Source organism: Podarcis erhardii (genome assembly GCF_964252035.2).
Source record: "Podarcis erhardii genome assembly, chromosome: 3".
Lineage (NCBI taxonomy): Eukaryota > Metazoa > Chordata > Lepidosauria > Squamata > Lacertidae > Podarcis > Podarcis erhardii.
In genome coordinates, this window is record NC_138507.1 from 26,337,179 (window position 1) to 26,358,416 (window position 21,238).

Genomic DNA, 21,238 nt, shown 5'->3' on the forward strand with positions numbered 1-21,238 from the left:
AAATCCACTGGGTTTGGTTTTTTTGTAGAAAGAACATATGTGAAGACTTTACTCTCCCATATTATCCAGAAAAACACAAACATAATAACAGAGTCAAATAATTAAATATCCAAACATAGTATTTGATATTTCATAGTTATATGCACAAATGATGCCTCAATTCTAAATTACTGTTCTTACTAAGTATAGTTTGTAGGTTAGAATTCACAGCTCTCCACATATTGAATTTGGAAATGTTCAGATTAATGAGCTGAGAGGCTTGGACACAAAAATTCCTGTAGATGGCAGTCTAATAAAAAATATGAAAGTTCTGCTTCTGCTTGCTTTGCATATACTATCTTCTATGTATTTTCTCCTATTTTAGTGATAATGTATACAAAGCATATTCCATCATGTCTCATTTAAGGTGTTCCCCCCCCGCAAAAGAAGAAGCTGTGCCATCATTTATTGAACGAAGATTGATATGAGAACAGAGGAAAAGTGCATATAAGATCAGGCAATCAAAATGTACCATCACCAAATTCCTTGACACTAAAGACTGGGACTGTAAGATCATGTCTGTATTACAGAAGCTTGACTATAAATTGTGCTAAGGAAAAGTTAGAACCTAACAAAGATAAACAGCATCATCATAAATAAAGCAGCACCGATGATTACCAAAAGCCTCCTTTCCAAGCAACAATGGAAAACACAGCACATTCTACCTTTTTTGTCATTTGGAAATTTGTAATGAAAATATAGTCACTAATGAGATTCTTTGTCTTCTTTCTTTACTACCACTTTCAATGTCTGCAATGTCATCACAGCAACAAGAACACAGAAATAATCCCAAGCAGTTTACTTTTTTTCCATTATGGTGAATGGCTAACAGCTTTTTCCAGTATAAGGACAAAAAAATAGGCTATCTATGTGACATGCCTTCTGCTCTGTTAGCAAAGCATTCTTTAATATCCCTGAATATGACAACCAAAGTTGATAAGCTAGGCAAGTTAGTTGCACAAAACTGCAGTCCCCTGTGTTCATTCTAAATTGAACTTAGATAACCAAAGTATACCTTGAATTTCTGCAATGGAAATCAGAAGGATATGGAAAATGAGCACATGGTTAGTACAACAATTTCTAGTTAAAATATTTGATCAAATGTCAACCATAGCCGCTTGTGGGTAAATCATTTCCCCACCACCACCACCACCACCACCACCAGTTCTTAGAAATTCAATGGAAGAAAGCATGAAAGAGACATACACTGATTTCTTTTGAATCATCTTCATCTATCCTACTAGGCTTCATTTTTGTGTAGTCCACCGGCAAATCCCAGCAGTCACTCTCACTCAGCTGGTAACACCTGTTATTCATCACAGCCTGTTGTTGCGGCGACATTGGTTCTAGGGGCGTCAAAATGGTGCAACAGCCATCTCGCTGCCGCTGCTTGTTCAAGCTCAAGTCTAACGTTCCATTTTCATCAACTTCCATATCAGGGTTCTGTTTAAAAACACACACGTGCCAAGTGTATAGAGTTCAGTTTGTTGTCATCAATTATTTCCCAGCACATACAGAGTTATAACCAAAAGGAGTGCTCCATTTACAATTCTGCTTCCTGGCAATACTGCTGTATAATCTCTGCAAAACATTTTCTTGTTGCAAATTCTGCTGCCTTGATTTTAACTCCTTGACATGTCTAGTTCTTTGAGTTAACAACAATATGAATCTGATATGGCCTGGAGCGCCTTAATTAGGTGAGCAATCAACAACAGAAGCTTAAACGTTAAATATCAGCAAACCTTTCAAATGCTAGCAACTGTGGAATCAGAAAAGAGAAGTTTTAAGTACTAAACAAAAAACACAAAAAACATACCATTCTCAACCAGTAACACCAACAGGCAGTTTCATGGGACTGGCCCCCATAAGCCTCTTTGTACTGTGCTTGCCACCTCCATATAAAGTGGAAATGTATTCAAACCACACAGACACCCCATCACAGACATTCAGTGATAAACTGCCTTTACATTCTACAAAGTCCTCCTTTATAATCATCTCAGCTTGGGGAAATGAAACTGGTACTGACATTCCCTGCAGCGATTCAGGATGTGTGCTGGGAAAGTGAGGCATTTTCTTTCCGCCTTTCTACCTTTCCTTCTCCCTCTTTTATTTCCTTTTGCAAGTGAAGCAAAAATATCACACACACACACTATACACACCTTCAAGCCTCTGTTTTCCTAAAGCCAAAATGCACACAGCAATTTATATTTTAAGAGAGAAAGACCCTTCTCCCAAGAAATCTTATTTCAAGCGTGGCTCTGCTTCCTCATGTTCTAGCAACCTGCTTTCCTTACAGTAATAAAAGCTTTCAGAAGACACTCCAAGAGAAAATATTTTCCCCATGCTTATTACCTAGAAAAATCATACATCACAATCCTGCTTGGATACTGTTTTTAATAGACCAAACTTGATTATTTCCTTGATGGTGATTTGGTGTGGCATTTACCTTCCCAGGAGTACCATTTCGATTTTAATAAAAAGGGAAAACATTGGGGAAAGGGGAATCCTCTTTTAACTTTAAAAAAGAAAATGCAACATCTCCCAGTGATGTTACTTAAATTTCTTCTACCTAAACTGGATTAATATTACATGCCAGGGAAAAATAGGTTTTCCTCTCTTCTGTATAATAATGCAATGAATTCAAGTAAGATGAAAACAAAAGCTTTCTCCTTTTCTCTAAATTGACATTAATTATTTCTAATAGCTACTTTTTGGATAAGCTGTATTATCCATTTATCTTTATCTTTTGTTAAAGAAATTTTCTCTGCAAAAAGCAGAATATGTTTGCCAGACACAAAGTTCACTTATAGCTTCAAAAACTTGGTTTGATTCACCCTCTGAGTGTTTGTTTGTATAGCCATCTAGTGGTCTCATGAAGGAAGCATAGTTTTGCTGGGAAATGGTTTTAAACAAGCAACATCTCATTAACTCTCTGAACTTTTTTTTTTTGTAAAGATGAAATTTCTTCACAATGTTTTTTTTTTTTAAGAGTCTTATTTCTTTTCTTTTTTTAAGACTGAATAAATTATTTAAGTACACGGTCCTAATTGTAAGGATTGCTTTTTTTTGTAATTAGTTCCTTTAGGCTTTGCCAAGTGGTTGTTAATCTATTAAGTGTTCACTAACACTTATAAAATGGTGTCAGGCTGTGCAGCACTACTGTGTTGTGTTGAGCTGCATACTAGGGCTACTGAAGACACCTGGGATAGCTTTATATTTTCAGACTAAGGTCTCTCAGCATTAGTGACGGACAGACAGACTTAAGTTCAATCCATCCCAGTTTTGCGTGAGGGTAGAATCAAGTCTATCCTGTCCCGTTTCTAGGTGAATTTTTAAGGGGACGTCTTTTAAAATCCACATGGTGTGGGGTTGGGTTTTTTTTTTTAGCACCTGAGTATTTGTTCCAGGTATTTGTACTTACTCTACCGCATTTGAAGTGTGGGGGTGTCAAGGAACCTGACACTTAGGCTTTGGGTGGCTAGATAAACATTATTATTTTTAACCCAGTTTTAAAGGGCAAAAATCATTTTTAGAAGAGCAGCCCTCAGTCGCCCCTCATAAAGGATTGTGGATTCCAAGCTGGATGCATGATCCAGATATGTTGATTCTCCCGGATCGAATCAGGTGAGTCTGCTTTGGAGTACAGGTTTGGCAGATTTCTCCTCCATGCCTAGCTCTGTGTAAGAAATGTGGTTCTGACTAGCTAGTTCCCATCTTTGTGTACAGATACACGAGCAAAACAGGCCTTTTGATTAGTCAGTAGGTCTGCGTTAGCTCCTCATGTTGTTGGGAAGCCTACCTAAGTATAGATCTCTTTTCTCCTCCCAAACTTCCAATGGGAAACAGTTGGTATTTGGGGCTACCTGAGTTTGCATGCTTATTAGCAACAGGACGAACAGCAGTAATTCCGAGTCCCCACTACTGATGTGTCATTCAACATGGGCAGAACCCTCAGATCTCAAGTACCACCATGGGGAGATTCTCAGAAGTGAGAAATCAGAAAGCTATTTTCAAGTCCCACACCAAAGAATGTGGAAAACAAGCCTTAGTTGCTAACATAGAATGTTCCTTAGGGTCAGGGTTGGAAACAACAGTTTTTAAACAACATCAAAACACTAATGCATGAAAGCAAAAGAATGTATTTTTAAAATGTTTTCCATTGCTTCCAAGAATTTAGATCATGGCTTAAAGTTTTTTGAAATATTAAGCTGTAAATAAATGTACTTAATTATTTTTTTAAAAAAGTGGCTAGTCGCAGACTTTCCATGGAAATGGAACATCTACCTTCAGTAAGTCTTCAACCTTTTCAGACTCAGGGCCCACCTTTAAACCCAAACATGCATTTCAAGACACATTTCTTAATTTCTAAGCATAAATCTGTATAATCTTAGGTCAGATTTTTCAATATGTTCAAGACACTATTAAGTGAATATTTATCACTGGACGTAGCAGTTTCCAGGGAGACACAAGCACCACACAAAACAGACGCGCAACATACAAGATGGAGTATGGTTGAAGTTTGAAGTTGTGAGGCGAAGTCACTAATCTTCCTACTGCCCTGCTAATGTTTATTTGTACACACATTATAAAAGTAGGCCTACTCAGGAGTCTAATTCTGCTGTGCCAAACCACTCGTACTTGCCATGCAAAACAAATCCATTGCCAAATTATAATTTAAGTAAAAAAAATAATAATACACCAATAAGCACATTAAAGCTATAGCACAGACTGTTCAGTGAATTCAGCTGACATAACCTTTGTAGTCTCCGCAGACCTCACCAGTTAAGGAAACATTTAACAACAACAGCAGGCTTTTTATTCGTTTCCACCCTGTTTTTTAAACACTGTATTCTGAGCTAGATCATATCAGATGGTTGCTGCTGGACTACCATAGCAAAGCTGCAAGATGTCACTGCTAGAATTTATATGGAGAACAAGATTAAGCATCCTTGGAAGCTCTTGCTGTATTTATCATAGATGATTAGTATGATGCCAGTGCAGACAATAAAGCGTTATGCATTTCCCCATTCAACAAACAAATATACATAGAGATATAGAGGCACAGGTTTGTTTGTTTTTACCCTGGAACAGAGATCCTGAGGTTTAGTGGAGAGGTTCTGAGGCATCTCCCTGCAACGAGTGGAAAGGTTCAGTATAGCAGTAGCAGCCATGTGCGCTGCTTCCATGTCATGGGTATAGTCAAAGCTGCTCTTGCTGCAGGTACTGCTGGCGCTGCTGCCTCCTCCACAGCTCATATTGCTGCTGCTGCTAGGGGCATAACTGCTTGTTGTGCTGCTAGTTGGGCTGGAGTTCTTACAGTAACGTTTTGCTGTGGGAAGGAAATATGACAAGGATGACTCAAAAGGGCTGGCACTTAGGTACGTACATGTAAAAAAGCAATGCAATCTGCAGAGAATGGTGTTCAAAAGGAACTGCAAAGACTATTAAGGGAGGGGGAAACCCAAGGGGTGTGTGTGTGTGTGTGTGTGTGTGTGTGTGTGTGTGTGTGTGTAAAGGAACCGCTCCTGACAATTTTATGATATTTGAGTGTGGCTTCTTTTGCACAAGAAACCTGGATGTGATACTGAAAAGAAGCAGAGTGATAATCTCCAGAGTATTCTGCAGCGACACTCAGATCAGTTTTATAGCAAGCAAAATGTGCACAATGCACTATAAGGAGGGCTTTTAAAAAAACAAAAACCACACACACACACACACACACACACACACACTGTTAACTGTTGGCAGGAGAAAAAGGAATGCACTGCCCCAGGAAAACGGGAGAACTTGCACAAAGCTCCTAATTCACACTATTTTCGGGGGGGGGGGGCTGACAGAAAAGAAGCTCACTGAGAAGATAATATGCTTGATCTCCTCTGTGTTGCCTTTGAAAGTGTTGCTACCTAAACAGTACATTAAGAAGGCATCCCCTCATGAGCTGAACCTGGAACTATTGGAATTCCTTTCTCACCTACCCAGCCAACTGTTTATGTAATATTAAAAGCTATTATGTCTTGACATAATATTTTTTTTGACAGCGTCTAATATACAAAGGTTGGTTCAGATGTAATGTCAAAAACCATGGTACCTGAAAGTTTTGCCTGTGGGGCAAATAGATGGTATTGGGGCAAGAATATAATCAGGAAAGTGGCACAGCGTTAAGGGGTAAAATTTCCTAGCCCAGTTCTATGGTTTTGATCTGAACCCAGCCCCTCCCCCTGCCAATTGCAATGACTATTTAATTTCTAAACGCCTCAGGAGACAAGAACAGAAGGGAAAGGTACTGGATCAGGCTAAAGGACCATCTACTCCATCATTCTTTCCGCACAGGAAGCTCACAAGTAAGGACCTCTACACACTTGGTCTATGCATCTTCTAAAGCTATCCAGGTTCATGGCCATCACTACCTCTTGTGAGAGCAAATCTAATAGTTTAGCTATGCCCTGTGTGAAGAAGTGCTGTCTTTTGTCTGTCCCGAAGAGCCTTTTCACAAAACTTCCATATCAACATCTAGTTTTGCATGGTGCAGATGGAGGGAAGGATGGGAGTTTCAAAGCAATGTCTGGGTCCGACAAAAGTCTATGCATAAATAGATCCTAAGCTTCACTGGCCCAGGCAGTCTCTCTGTTTTAGAAGTGGTCATGGTGATTCAAACCATTTGATTTTAGGCATCTAAGTTGTGTGCCTTTTTGCATGCTATACCAATATCATTTATTTATTTATTTTTTAAAAAGGACCCTCCTTACTGTCACAACTTTATGTTCTGAGCACGCATTGGTCACCTGACATTTTTTTTCTGATGAACTTTGACACAAGCTATGGCTCAATATTAACAAAAGCTCAAACATTCCTCAGTTAAGATGCCAAACCCTTTGCTCAATTTTCATTTTTAATCATCTGGCACCATAAACTGATGTTTAATTTCCAGATACTAAAATAATCACAGATATTTAGACATTCAGAGAACAGCTTCACCCATAATTTGTCCCTGTAATACTGAAATAATCAATATGGCTCAATATATAATTTGTTGACAATATGAATGCTATGGGGGTAGTGTTGGGGCATGTCTGAAGAGGAGAAAACTCAGGTTCACCTCATACACTACAAAAATACTTTAGACTATATTTCTTTTTCCATCTCCGACATCAACATAATGGAAAATTACAATTCAACAACCAATATGCCACCAACTCTACAGAGATCCATTGGTGTATTATCTATATAGCCAAATACATCTGCTTGCTACAAGCACACAGGACACAATTTCATGGGGACAGAACAAATGTTTTGTGTACAATAGTAAAAATGTTCAAAGAAAAAAACCTGAGGTTTAAAGAATGAGGTTTAAAGAATGTCAGCACAAATCTTATTCCAAAAAACACTTGTTTCTTCTTTCCACTCCTTTTGACTTTCCCCAAGTCATTCCTCATTTCCTTGTTATTAAACCTCTAACTTCTCTGTATACAGTCCCTTATTTGTTTCTGTTGCACGACCTATGATCTGCCAAGTTGAACACAGCCCATCATCAACCATAAAGGTCCAGCCAGAGCTCAATAAACCCCTTACTTTTGTTGCTTGCTTGAGACTTGAAAAGAAATGCATTCTCTGTGTTGACACCTTCCCCAGTTGTAGACTGTCCCTTCCCTGGAAGCATGTCTGCCTTATGGCATTTTGGCACCAGAGAGAGGTCTGTTTATTTGCCCAGACATTTATGGGTTGTTAAGTACAGTTATGGAAAGTTGGCCGTTGCTTCAGTTTGTGACTGAACCATGACTGAATTTTAGAGTTCTGTTTTTATTGTCTCATAATTGTTTCAAATTGTTGTAGTTTTCAATTACGTTGTAACCCATCCTAGAGTGATGTGATGAGGAACTGGCTAAGCACATATTTTTAAACAAAATATAAGGAGAAGGGGTGATAAGGATATGACTATCACAATCATATCTATTTATGTTGTACAGAAGTGGTCAAATGTAAGTTCCCTGGGCCAGGAAAAGCTTACTTCTGTATTATATACTAGCTTGTTGCTAGTATATAGACTACTTATTAGTAGCACCAGCAGGCAGTCACAACATTGGTTGGATTAAATCCAGGTACTTCTGCCTAACTAGGCTGTGTTTTGATGGAATTATAGTTATTCTCATCCAGTGATCTTCTTTACTTGCTTAATTCTAAATACAAGTGAATAGATAAGAGAAGAAATTTGTGTCAGGACTGAAGGTTGCATCCAACAGTGTGACTGCATGAGAACAACAAATACTGTTCATGCAACAGAACTTCCTCTCCCTCTCCCCTCTCCTGCCCAATCTGCTCTTCCTAACCTTTGAGAGCAGGTTTCGGGTGTATCTGTGCAAGGGGAGGAAAAGTTCCAATGTGTGAGCAGAAGTCATTTGTCATGTTCAATGACTTTGTTGGATACAAATCCTTTAATTGAGGGTTGACCCTACTATTAGGCAGAGTGAGGTGGCTGACTCAGGTGGCTGAGTTTGGCTGTCAAGAAAGGACAGAAAATAAATAATTTCTTGTCAATTTTTTTTTTGCTAGGGAGAGATGCTTGTGGTATTTTCTGCATCATGGGCCAAAATAACTTGGCCAGTCTTGGTTACTATGCACCTTGACTTTAAGAGTGCCACCATTTGCTGCTCTGCCTCAGGCAGCAAAATGTCTTGGATGGCGCCTATTAGCCACTTTATACTTTCAACACTGACATCAATAGAACTACTGTAGTAACCATCACTACACCTTTTTATGCCTCACATACAATACAGGCCAACTTCAGTTCATACTTATTAATAAAATGCTCTCTCACCTTGCACAGTGCAGATAAGCCCCATTTAGATGTTCTCCATCACTGACAATCCAGTTCAACAAATCCTCATGGAATAAGCCTACACCTTAAGCACATTCTTAGGCTTCTGGCCTCCCCTAAAAATGCTTAAATTCTTTAGTGAATTGAGGTCCTGAAAGGGTAATTCCTTGGTCCTGACTACACCTTAATTTATACAAACTATGAAGACATAATCCATGCCAATTCTTGTGTGTGAAGGCTTCAATGCATACACACAATAGCTGTAATCCCTTTCAAAACCCTACTAGTTCCTCAAAAACTCTTTCATACCGGTTTTATGAAATTTGTGTATAAACTGACATGAGAAAGCAAAATCATGGCTAGCATGCCATTTATTGCCCTGCTTCTGCAAATGAAATCCATGACTGGAGAGAAAAAGGGTTTGCGCGAGGCGTTACCATAGTTTGTCAGATAACAGACTTTGTAGACTTGTTTTTCACTATATACTCATCCTTTGTTTTTATTTTTTTAGAATAAAAAAGAACTCAGAAGATGGGTGTGTATGTGTCTTATACCTGCGTTTCATGTCTTCCCCCAAATTAAGATAAATTAAGATCTTGTCCAATAACAAGAGAGCACTGTACTAATCAGTCCAACAAATGGAACCTGATATCTATGTTTGTTACATACAAAAACAACACTACTACAGAATTTTGTTGTGGAGTCTAAATATGCGTATCGGCATTGGCACCTGGCATTCTCACCCAGTTGACAAGGCCTCAGGATCTTGGCAAGACTCACACATGCTGACACCTGTCTGGTTCCCCCTTTTGCTGGGCACCTTGTGTTGTGAGCAGCTGGATAGGGAGTGCTCTGTATTCCAACACAGTGCTGCTCCAGGTATAATGTGAACTATCATCTAAATTATGTCTGGATTGGCTGTGGGTGGGGAAGGGATGCAGAATTACCATACAAACAGGTCCCAGAAACACTCAAGCCGTCTTCACCATGATGCACCTAGAAAGTTGGGCAAACTGCACACCTCCCACTTTGTCTACACAGAATTTTGGTACAGTCCAAACACACGATTGCTCAAAGCGTCATCTGTTATTCTGGATACTGCTAGTATGCCTAAACAGGCAACAGAAGTCTCTTGTTTTATTTAAAGAATTTACAACCCCCTTTTCTACAAAACCTTATACCTTGAAGGTTGCCTCGCAACAAAACGATGCGAGCGTGCTCCAGTTCGTACATCTTTCGCTACTTTGCACACCAATCTCACTCTATGTCTGTTCCAAGATGTTAGGTCTATAGTGGATTTGTTTGTACTATGGTTAAGATTGTCACTTGGACATTTCTGTACCTCTTCTTCACTGCTAGGAACCGGATTGTTTTACACTGACATGTTGTGTATTAAAAAACAGAATTGAAAACATGGCACACATCTCCCCTCCCTCCTTCTGCCCACAAAGGTCTAGTAATCATGTGAAGTCTTGGTGCTAATCTATATTCCACAATCATTACACTCCCCCCGCCCCCCGCCAAAGTAGAGTCATCAGCAGAATCAGGTGATATATAATAATTACAGGTTTTCCAGCACTACCCTCCCTCAGCCCAAAAACCACCCATCAAGAATTTGGTAATATATTAGGGCCATAATTAACATGACTAACAAAAGGTGTTGGAACTGCAGCTAAGTTCAACACATTTCCATTTCTCAAACCTCAGAGAGCAAGCACATTATCTTTGTGAGTTAGCAAGGCATTACATAACCCATAAGTCTGGCTCTCCTAGACATTAAAATGGACGCTAAACTACATGGCCTGGGGCCACTGCCCATTTATATTGCAAACTTAATAACAATAATCCACCAAACTCAATCATTAGACATGATTTGGGGGGGGGGGGACACAAAGCAATCCAAAATCCAGCATGATATAAAGTTTTTGACATGCTTTCATGAAAAGTTCCAGGCAACACCATCATCAAATGAAGAGAATTCCCTTAATATAGCAGAAGTCTGCTTATCTGCTTTAAAACAAAACAAAACAAAAACACATCCTTATTCTTGTTGCTTTTCTGCAACCTACCTACTGTTGGCCAAAGTCGTTTTTATGTCAACCTTGTGTAATTAAGGACCAAGTGATATTGACCTGTGCCTTAACTTTTTCGGCCTAATGGATTGGGCCGCAGAAGCAGAAGCAGTTGTGAGTCTCAAGGCTGCAATTTCTGATATAGAAAAATGCAGAAACCATACCATTTTTATTACTACCAAGCAGGCAGGTGAGATAAATAGACTTCCGCTCTATTACATAGGCATGAACACATACAATACTCAGATACGGTCTGTACAATCCACACCATTGTTAGATGCAGATTGGTTTCTGATGATTAAAGAGTGTGCACCTCATACCATCATATCCTTTGGGAGAAATATCCCTTGATTGCACCTTGGGAGCTATGGCTCTCTTGCCATATGCATGGTTGTCATAACTGTTATATTCAAACGTAGTCTTAGAGTATTTCTCTAGTTCCTTGGCCAAGTTGGAGCGGGGTGTTGTGGTGGGGACATTGTTTCTGTAGCCATACTGAGGGATCTCCAGCTGCTTAACAAAACACATGGGCCTAGAAATTAAACAAAAACAAACACGTACAGTGTGTTAGACAGATAATACACAATTTGAAACCTTGATAGTAACACTTCTTTCAGCTTGTTTACTACACACAAGCAGCAGCAATACATTTATGTATTTATTTAAGCGCTTAAGTTGTATTTTAGCAGGACACCTTCCTTCAACAAAAGCCCAGAGAAAACAAATTATAATTACACTACAAGTGGCTAATAGCAAAAGAAATAGGCAAATGGGTCCTATTAAACCAACAACAACACCAACACCAACACACACACAGGTATGTTCCCTTGCTATGTGAGGCAATAAGGGGAGGAGCATAATTACAGCATCTCTGCAAGGAGATAGCAAAAGTTACCTGAGCATATTACATGTGCATATAAGTTTTAGAGCAACAGCAATTCCAGGGCCTACCTGCCCCGGAATTATTTCTAAATCTAGGATGATCAAGGTGTGGGCAATGAGTCCACATGTGCTTTGATATCTAGTGCGTCCACCAACCTCCTGAAGTCTACTCATTGAACTATACTGCCACTGGACCTACATTTAACAGCACTAAAATTTTGAACTGGTTAGTGCTGGCACCATCAGTCTTTTCAGCTCCCCAAGAGGGCATAATGGTTGACATGCCTCCTTTATACATACTTTTTTCTCACCTACCATTAAGAAAAGGAAAATGCCATATTAGCAGGCTTGTGTGGTGAGATCAAACAGACCTTTTTAAAGTTCTGTGATTTGACTATTTTGCTGTTTCTTTGCAATATCTATGGTCTTATTTCAACTGCTGTTGACCTTAGCATTGCTGGGAACTCATTATTGCAACAATATGGTGTGTAATACTGTGTATAAAATTAGAAGCTTCCCACAACCCCTCCCCGGAAGAGACCAACTCACGTCTCTTCAAAGGTGATGGGACAAACTCATCCCTGATAATTGTGGCAATGTCATTTTAAGTGCTTCCCCATTGCAATCATAAAATGGCAAATATATAACAATGCAAAATTTAAAAACATCATATATATATATATATATAAGTAAAAAAACCCTTCCAAGCTGAAATAAAATACAGATAGCAGATTTGCTCCAATGTAAATTTGTAAATTTGTTAAAGGAAAGCCTCAACTGCACTATCATGGATGGGAGCTCTGTTACGTATTAGTTTGTTTAATAAGATGGTCTAATAATATAGGTTGGCTTTGTGCCTCTCAAAGTGAATGTGAGAAATGTTACATAACCATAAACTTTTAGACTTCCAAAGTATTATTTCGTTGGAATTTAGGTAAAAGATATGTATGTATAAATAATATTTTATTACTCATCCACTTTGATTTTATTTCACATGCTGGGGTGGAAAATTACTTCTGAGAGAACAGAGCCCAACAGTGTTCTGCAATCACAGAACCAAGATCAGTAAAGCAAAAAGCTGCTTTAAACTATGGAAATAGAATTCAGATACTGTGCCGTCAAAACAAATACTAATTGTACACTGGATCACATATTCTGTAAATCAGATTTCTTCTCAAAAGGCTTTTAAAAATGTATCCTACTCCACTTGCAGTGCAAAAGGAATATTTCCCCAGGAAGCACCACCTCTGTGGGAAATCCTAAGTAACCAGGCTTCAGTTCTGGATGCCAAAGGCACCACCATTTTGCTCAGCCTGAAGACAAAAAGGCAGAAGCATGTTGTTGCTGCTAGGACACATCTTTAGGTCAAGGTGTGCAGCAAAAAGCCCCCAAAAAACGTGGGCGCTTCTTATGGGTTACTCTGTTTGAAATCAAGTTGAAGGTAATAACAGCAGTCGATACGTGCTTAGCAAGCACAAATATCACAGGGCGAGCTTCTGAGTTTTCATCTTAAGAGCTCTTACAGGAGAAAGGCAGCGGAGAAGTCAAATCTGAGGTGACAATGTAACTCAGATCACCTATCAAGATCTGAAAGGCATGACAGTCCCAGCGGCAAAAGCAAAAGTGCCAAAACATCTATTTGAGGAATCTGTCAAAAGCTCAGGTGCTGCTTCTTATAAGAGGCTTCCTTTGCATGGCATTTGACTTTGCACTAAAGAAATTCTGGTTCAAAAGCAATGGCCAGCTTTGTTCTGTTCCTCTTGGTAGCTGCCACGGAAGAGTCTTATCTGTGGTATTGTTATTTTGATCAACAAAGGAGTTTCCCCAAAAAATTGTATCTGAAGTGGAAGAGTATGTGGAACACCAAACCCTAAATCTGTAAACTCACATTGTATTTCTGAATGATGAACAAAATCAGTCATGCTTCTTCTTTGGAAAAATAATCCTGTTTTTCTAATGGCAAGGGGAAAGCACACTGATACATATGTGATGTCTGTGCCTAATTTAACTATCACCCCCCCCCCATTTTTAGACTGTAGAAGAAGCCAGGAAAAAATAATACCAGGGAAACTCTGCAGTGTTTGGCTTTCAAATAGTGGCATTCACTATTAGCAAGTTTTGCCGTGCTTTGCATTTTCAGTCTTCCAGATTATGGAGTGATTTGCAACAAAACCTGCAGTTCCAGGGCAGTACTAAGTGCATTTTCAAATACCATTTGAATGAAGATTAGAAACATCATTAGTAGTAAAAACCACCACAAGATTTCTAGGCTAAAACACGATTCCCGCTTTCTTTTGTGTATGGACGATATTATTAAAATGTCTTTGCCACTGGATTTGCATTGCCATTGGATTAATGAGAGATCTGAAGGCACTCTAAATGTAGCTTCAGACATCACGTTTGTGGGTTTGCTTTTGACATCACTGTAAGTCGTAAATGCACGTGGAAATTAATCCAAAATAGCCCAGCATGTTTTGACCAAACCCTCAGCTTTAAGCTTGAGTTTTGGCTGGTTTTTTTTCAGATGATCCAGTATCATGAGGCCACTAAAAATGGTCATTAGACATGTCACTGTGAGAGAGGAAAGCAGAATCTAAATCTGTACCTTCAAGTGAAGCCATTCTGTTAATGTTTACAATTAACTAGTTTCCTGACAGAAAACATAGGAAAACTCTCTCTTTTTTCCTAGGGAATGCTGTGTACATTACATATATGCATTTAATTAGAAAATATTACAGCAGTTGGGTGACCTACACAGCACAGGACATAGCCTTAGGATCCTGACTCTCAAGATTGCCAAGAAAGGTAACTGCTTCAAGGAAATGCTTATAGGTTCTGCACAGGACAAATTGTATTCCTGAGGAATGAGATGAATCATGAATTATTGGCAGCAATAAAACTGTAAGCCATATGATGGTGTAACTTTATCATTCTTTTTAGAGAGAATAAGAAGCCAACTAAACCTCAGTGGGTGCTTTTCATTGTTAAATCTAAGAATGAAAATACTTTTGAATTAGAAATCCATACTGGCAAACTAAAATTTTGAAAAATAGGGCTTCTGGTTTTCATTTAAACTGATATTTACTAGTAAACGCCTGCTGGAAAAAACAAGACTTACCGGTAAATATTAGTTTATTTCCCAAAGATATCAACTTTTTTTCACACTGTTCTTAGTTTCAGAACTCCAGCAGGCAGCTTTACACCAAACAATGCCTAAGACAAAAATGAGCTTTTCAGCTTTATTGATATTTGCCAAAAAAACATTAACCCACCCACCCCCAGGGTATATTGGTAGGCAGATAAATGCTGAGAACAGGATCCAGAAGCCCTAATTCTAAACACTTCTTCAAGGGTCGTATACTTTTTCTTTTTCTTTTTTTAGTGCTCAGGCTAACTTATTATGCAATTAATCTGGTATACGCTATTAAGTGTGAGAGCAACTCTTAATACCTCAAGACACGATCTGATGCCTGGTTTGATTTGGATGCATCACAGCTCTGATGCTTCTCTTGAGCTTTAGCCAGTTTCTCTGCTGCAGCAATAGGACATCCCGAGAGGCTGCAATTACAGAAAGAAAATGTAATTGTCGTGTCCTGAATAGCTTCATAGAGCCCTTCTTAGTAAATATAAGGAGGAAGCTTGCCAGGAACAAAATAATCTGCTTTTTGATGCCCTGCGTTACTCCTCTTCGATGCACAACTCTAGCCTTTAAAGACACAGGGCTGACATCATTAAAAAAAAACAAAAAACTTCCTATCCCACTGTACATAAGAAAAGTTCTGTGAAACGTGTGACCCACCAAGCCAAACATACTTTCCAAGCTACATATTGCGGCATGCCAGCCAGGTACTTGAATATTACCGTTTTAGCCGTTCTACAATTTCTGCAAAAAACAAAAGTTTAATGAGCTGTTGATTAACCACCATAAATAGCTGGTGAGCTGCAATCAGCTTGATAGGTCACAAGTTATGCTTCAGTTTCGTGTTCTGGTAAATGTGCAGGAGAACACTACTGCCAGGCAAACAGAATGAAAATCTGAAAATTCCACTTTGCAATACTGTCGGGCAGGATTGCCAACAAGTATTATCCGCTTTGGAAAACTTTGTTATTTATATCACTACACTGGTATTTCAGTGGCAATGACGTGTAGGCCAAATTACGCAGGTTAACACATTACACAATCATTGTTTTGCTTTTAAATTAAGGCTGCAACCCTGAAGCTGCTTATTTGAACATAAGCTTTGCTGAATTCAGGACTTAACAACTGGTAAAGATGGTTAGGGCTGACCTGCAAAATGAAGCTGTGCCAATTGTAAATCAAAATAGAATTTAGCCTATAAGTGAAGATATTGCTTGCTGCTGAAATGGATGGAAAGCTGCCTTGGAAAGAACCCAGAATCATGAGGATACAGGAGCTATGGAGCTGAGCATATAATGACAGTTCTGCTTCTGCTAGAAAACAGTTTATGAGAAAAATAAACAACACACTGGAAGTAGCATATATATGAACATTATGACGAGGTAAAGGAAAAGTTGTTTATCTGGTCATAGTTTGCAATATGCTTATCTGATTTCAAAATTTCTACAGAGGAAATCAATACACTCTATGGCAGAATTCTGAACAGAACTTCACTCTGAATCTTCCTGAGATCTAGAAAGTTATTCCCCTCTCTATAGGAGAAAAATAAATCATAAAGCCATAGAAATGTTTAAGAGAAGACACGATACAGTAGACAATGTTTCCTAAACTCTTCCATGGATTACATGGCATGCACTGAGGTGACATGACCACTGGAGTTCATTCATTCGGACATCCTCCATGCCTCTTAGCAAGAGATTACTATTGCTAACCAGCAACACCCATTCTCAAAGTAGATATCTTTTAGGGAGCATGGCAGAAGGGGCCAGGAATGGAAAATAAAATAATGCAGACGGAAAGAGGAGTGCCAAACAGTACTCCTTGATGTCTCAAAAGCCATGGATCTGAGACATGGTGTTTTAATAATCCCACAGTTTTCCCCAGTGCTATTGTCAAAGCCATCGACATTAAGCAGGGTCAATATTTTTTACAGTTTCATTTAAGGTGGTGGACTCTCCTTCATTGGAAGTTTTTAACCAGAGTTTGGATGGCCAGCTGTCATGGGTGCTTTAGCTGTGATTCCTGATATATTTGTTTTTAACTTCTTGGGCTCAATTACAGTGGGTTGGATCCAGAGTAAGCTAGTTGAACTTCGTTTATATTGAAATCAATGTGAAAAGTCAGCAATAACTAAAATGAAATTTGGTTGCCCTTCACATTAGCTATATTTAAGGGCAGGTTTGTCTAGGCCTTCAGGTTTTTGGTTGATGTTGACTCTGGAGCCAGTTATATTATTTATTGCTGCTGAGTTGAGTTTTAAATGTTTTTATTTTCAATTAAAAAAAAAATTAGCTGCTATTGTATATTCTGGAGGAATATATCTCTGCTGGAGGAAGAGCATGGTTTAAAAGAAATCATACATAAATGAAGTCCCACTGATTTCAATAGAAATGAAGGTCAAATCACGAAAACCACAATCCATGTCTACTCAGAAGTTAGTCTTACTGAATTCAATGGGGCTTATCCCCACTTATGTGGGATTCTCAGTCTGGATCCAATCCTTTTATCTTCTGTAGCTTTGAATGGGACTATCTCCAAAAGCAAATTAAAAAGACAACAACTTCCTGTGGATTTTAAGATAATTTGAAAATAATCCTGCTGTTTTAGTCCTTTATACTAAAAGACTTTACTATCTGTGTATAGAAATTTAATTAATTAATTATAATAATTTCCAGTTCTACACAATTTGTTATTTACAATGCACTGGAATCTACAGCACTTCGTGAACAAAAAAAGGTTAGTAGCTTAACGGTGTAAAGAAACTATCCTGGTTCTGATTAGATACACCTTATTTTAGTATCATCAGTGATATTCTCCAGAAGTGCCATTTTAGATTTCAATCAGGTGGCAAAGAGATTTCAGTAGAGCTGAGGGGCTTTTGTGTGTGTCAGGATTCGTATCATGGTTAAGAGGCTGCTCTCTGAAATATTAAAGTGCATATTGTGAAGAAGCAGAACATTTAAAAAAAATTGTTGCAGCTACTTTTTTTTGTACCTCAAAACAAACAGATATGCAGGTGACTCATATTCAAATACAGGTGAGAAATAATTGCAAGCAGCCTGAAGCATTGTGGGAAGGAAGGGTAGCTAGCGACCTCTCCCCCAATGATAGAAAATACCTATTGCAGCCTGCTGAAGGAATTTAAACTTGTATATTCAATTCTCGCTTAGGAAATGCAAATGCTGGCAAACAGTGACAAGCCTTGAAATATAGCTTATTATTTGAATTAACTGTGTGCCAGAGTTAATCCTCTCATACGATAAGCTGTAAAGGACAATCAGACTGAGCACACCAGTCCATCTGCTCAATTAAGGCCCAGAGCATCTTCACGCACACACATACAGACATTTGCACACAAACACACACACTTGTCAGGAGACGTTCAGAGGTGTTGTTGCTGTGAAATGGTATCCACCTACATTGCAGCTCAGTGAGCACATCATCTTACCTTCTGTGAGAATTCCTGTTGCTATTTACGTGGCCTCGGCCTGTGCAGCCTGGTGTAGGACACTTAAGAACGTTTTCATGCATGGCAAGAACTTGACAAGGAGAAGGAAAGGAAACAGCAGAGTGTGGAAACAACAACAAGAAGAAAAAGATTTCAAGTCCCAGTCTGTAGGAAGCCATTTTAGTACAAAGCAAGATTAATTAATGATCAGCATTCCTGAAAATAGACACGTGACAGGTATAGCCAATAAAAGCCTGGTGAAGGAAAGAGGTGTTGTGGTACTCATTAACACAGGGATGATGTTAATACATTAAGAGTTATGGAGGGCAGGTTATCTAACAATTAATGTGTCTCTGGTGTGACAGTGAAGCAGGAGGCTGCATACATAAGCACTGAGCAAAAGCACTGAACAGCACAGTGGTGAGTTGGAGGTTGGAGCAGTTTTAAGGTGCAGATATGCAATAATAAACTTGATTAGGTACACAAAACAGGCATCCAGAATCTGGAGTCCATAACTGCATAAAATGTGTGCGAATTCTGAGGTGCTGAAAGCAGTACCAGAAAGATCTTTGAAGCCCAGCTATGGAATTGGTTCCGAGCCCCGCAACTGCCTTGATTACGTAGGACTAACGCTTGTTAAAAGTTCAATGGCAGTTACACTCATGTTGTGATCAGAATAATTACTAAAAAATAATAATCTATAGCTGTCAATAAATCATAAAGGGTCCAAAAAAGGAAGAAGCAGAAAAGAAAGGGGGGGGGGAACCAATATAAGCAAAGAATGTGAGCACATTTTAAATTCAAGGGGGTGGTGGAGTGATAAATTAGGAATAAAAGGAACCAACAAGGTCTGGTTTAAACAAAAATGGGTTGTCATTTTCCACCACCAAGCAAGCACTGGGGAAGGGCTGCAATTCAGCGATAGGGGAGCACACTACTTTGTAAATAGCATCTCCGCAATTTTCCAGTGTGGGATTTGAAATATCAGGGATCCAATCCTACAGATCTCAAAGTCTCTGGATTCAATACAGTAGGACAGTACTTATAATTTACTTGAACTGAAAACCACTATGTGCCAAACATTCAAATTTTTTTTTAACGTTTAAAAATAAATTGAGCTGCATCCAATTGGTGTGCATGTGTACAACATGAAAAATGCTCAGATCTGTGTCACTGTTGCTGGACAACTAGTGCAAAATTATGCTACATTTCAAAGGAACCAATCTTTTTTAAAAAAGCATGTGTAATGCTTACACAAAAGCCTAGAGGATATAAGGAATAAAGCCTGTACATAATTGATTTAAAGAATAGTCACAACCACCATCATTCATCACCATCACCACACTACTAGCAGTGTACTAAAGATGTGAAAGCTTCACTTTGGATTTCCTGCTATTCAAAGCTGTTCTTGAAACATGCTTTACAAGCCCAGCACTGCAGGAGTAGGGTAAGGAGGGGGGAAAAAAGAAGAGATAGATAGAAAGAGAGAGATGATCTCACCTTTTTCACTTTTGTCACTACTGAACATGCAAACCGTTTAAAGCTATATTCTTCTTTGATTGGTAACGTTTTCTAAATGCTGTATGTTTACCATTTACGTTGGTGGGGGGGGGGGAGGAGATGAACCACTTTGAGGAACTGAGTAAACATTTGTGTTTGAGAAAATTATAGGCCTTGCTGAACTGGAAATTGAATTCCTTTGATCAGCTCGATTCACACACCAGCTGAGAAGCAGTGTTGCTTCCTTAAGAGGGATTTCCCTTTCTGCGAGTTTTAAGGGAGGATACGAAATGGACAATACTCTGCCACTGATGCCCTCATACCACTTTTAACTCCAGACTGAGTTAAGTGCTTTCAAGACTCAAAAGTTTCTTGCAGCTTCTCTTTCCAAATCTTCATTGTCATGAATGAAAAATACTTTTTTCACTTAATATATGTGATGATACTACATCACATGGTAATTACTTCTCAATGTAATGGCAACATGTAGAGGCACTCTCATAGTGCTAGTGTTTTCAGTGGCAGATATATGAAGAGCTGCTTTGTGGAAAATGACTGTCCTGACCCTAACCCGATGGGGTGATCCTTAAGGAGAATTGAGACAGTTTCACACTGTGTGGAATTTGACTAAGTTCTAAACAGAGGAGACCCACTGAAATTAATGAACATGACTAAGGTCCCTTAATTCTAGTGGGAATTCTTGATCTCGCTACTATATTAACTATGTTGTTCTGGTGTTTTATATTTATTATTGTTGTTTTTCATTGCAAGCCACTTCCACTATTGTTTTAATGGAAAAGTGAGGCGTAGCTATTAAATCAAATACAGTGGTACCTTGGCTTTAGAACTTAATTCGTTCCGGGAGATGGTTCGACTCCCGAAACCGTTTGAAAACCAAGGTGCGGCTTCCAATTGGCTGCAGGAGCTTCATGCACTCAATCATAAGCCGTGGAAGCCACGTTGGACGTCCGGCTTCTGAAAAATGTTTGCAAACTGGAACACTCGCTTCCAGGTTTGCGGCATTCAGGATCCAATTTGTTTGACAACTAAGCTGTTCGGGAACCAATGAATCAAATCTACATGTAGCCCAGCTTTTAGAAAGCCACCATCTTGCAAAGACTGGATAGCAAAGTTGGTAAGAACGGAGTGCTGGTGCTGACAAGTGTGATGCTGATAAAGCGTGTTCTCCTTCATGGAGAGCACGTGTTGCGGTGGGGTCTTCCAAGACATCCCACTGTTGCTGGGCGGGTAAAGGTAGTTGGCCACCATTGCGATTGGGCTCCTCTTGTCACTGGGGAGAATTTGATGTTGCCATTTTTGGATTGACAGCCAAGAAGTTTTATATT

The 21,238-nt window shown here is 39.0% G+C and overlaps 1 protein-coding gene across 15 annotated transcripts in view; it reads right to left on the bottom strand.

The window, feature by feature from the left end:
* MYT1L (myelin transcription factor 1 like) overlaps positions 1 to 21,238 on the bottom strand; it is a 294,939-nt gene that overhangs the window by 42,135 nt on the left and 231,566 nt on the right. For 14 of the 15 annotated variants that reach the window (XM_081856826.1, XM_081856828.1, XM_081856825.1 and 11 more), the window contains 5 exons: positions 18,393 to 18,483; positions 15,256 to 15,363; positions 11,244 to 11,455; positions 5,121 to 5,368; positions 1,246 to 1,482 (listed from right to left, as the gene is read on the bottom strand). In XM_081856826.1, the coding sequence (XP_081712952.1) occupies positions 1,246 to 1,482; positions 5,121 to 5,368; positions 11,244 to 11,455; positions 15,256 to 15,363; positions 18,393 to 18,483 (896 nt within the window). The remainder of the gene's footprint in view (positions 1 to 1,245; positions 1,483 to 5,120; positions 5,369 to 11,243; positions 11,456 to 15,255; positions 15,364 to 18,392; positions 18,484 to 21,238) is intronic. The other variant, XM_081856834.1, reaches the window with a different exon arrangement.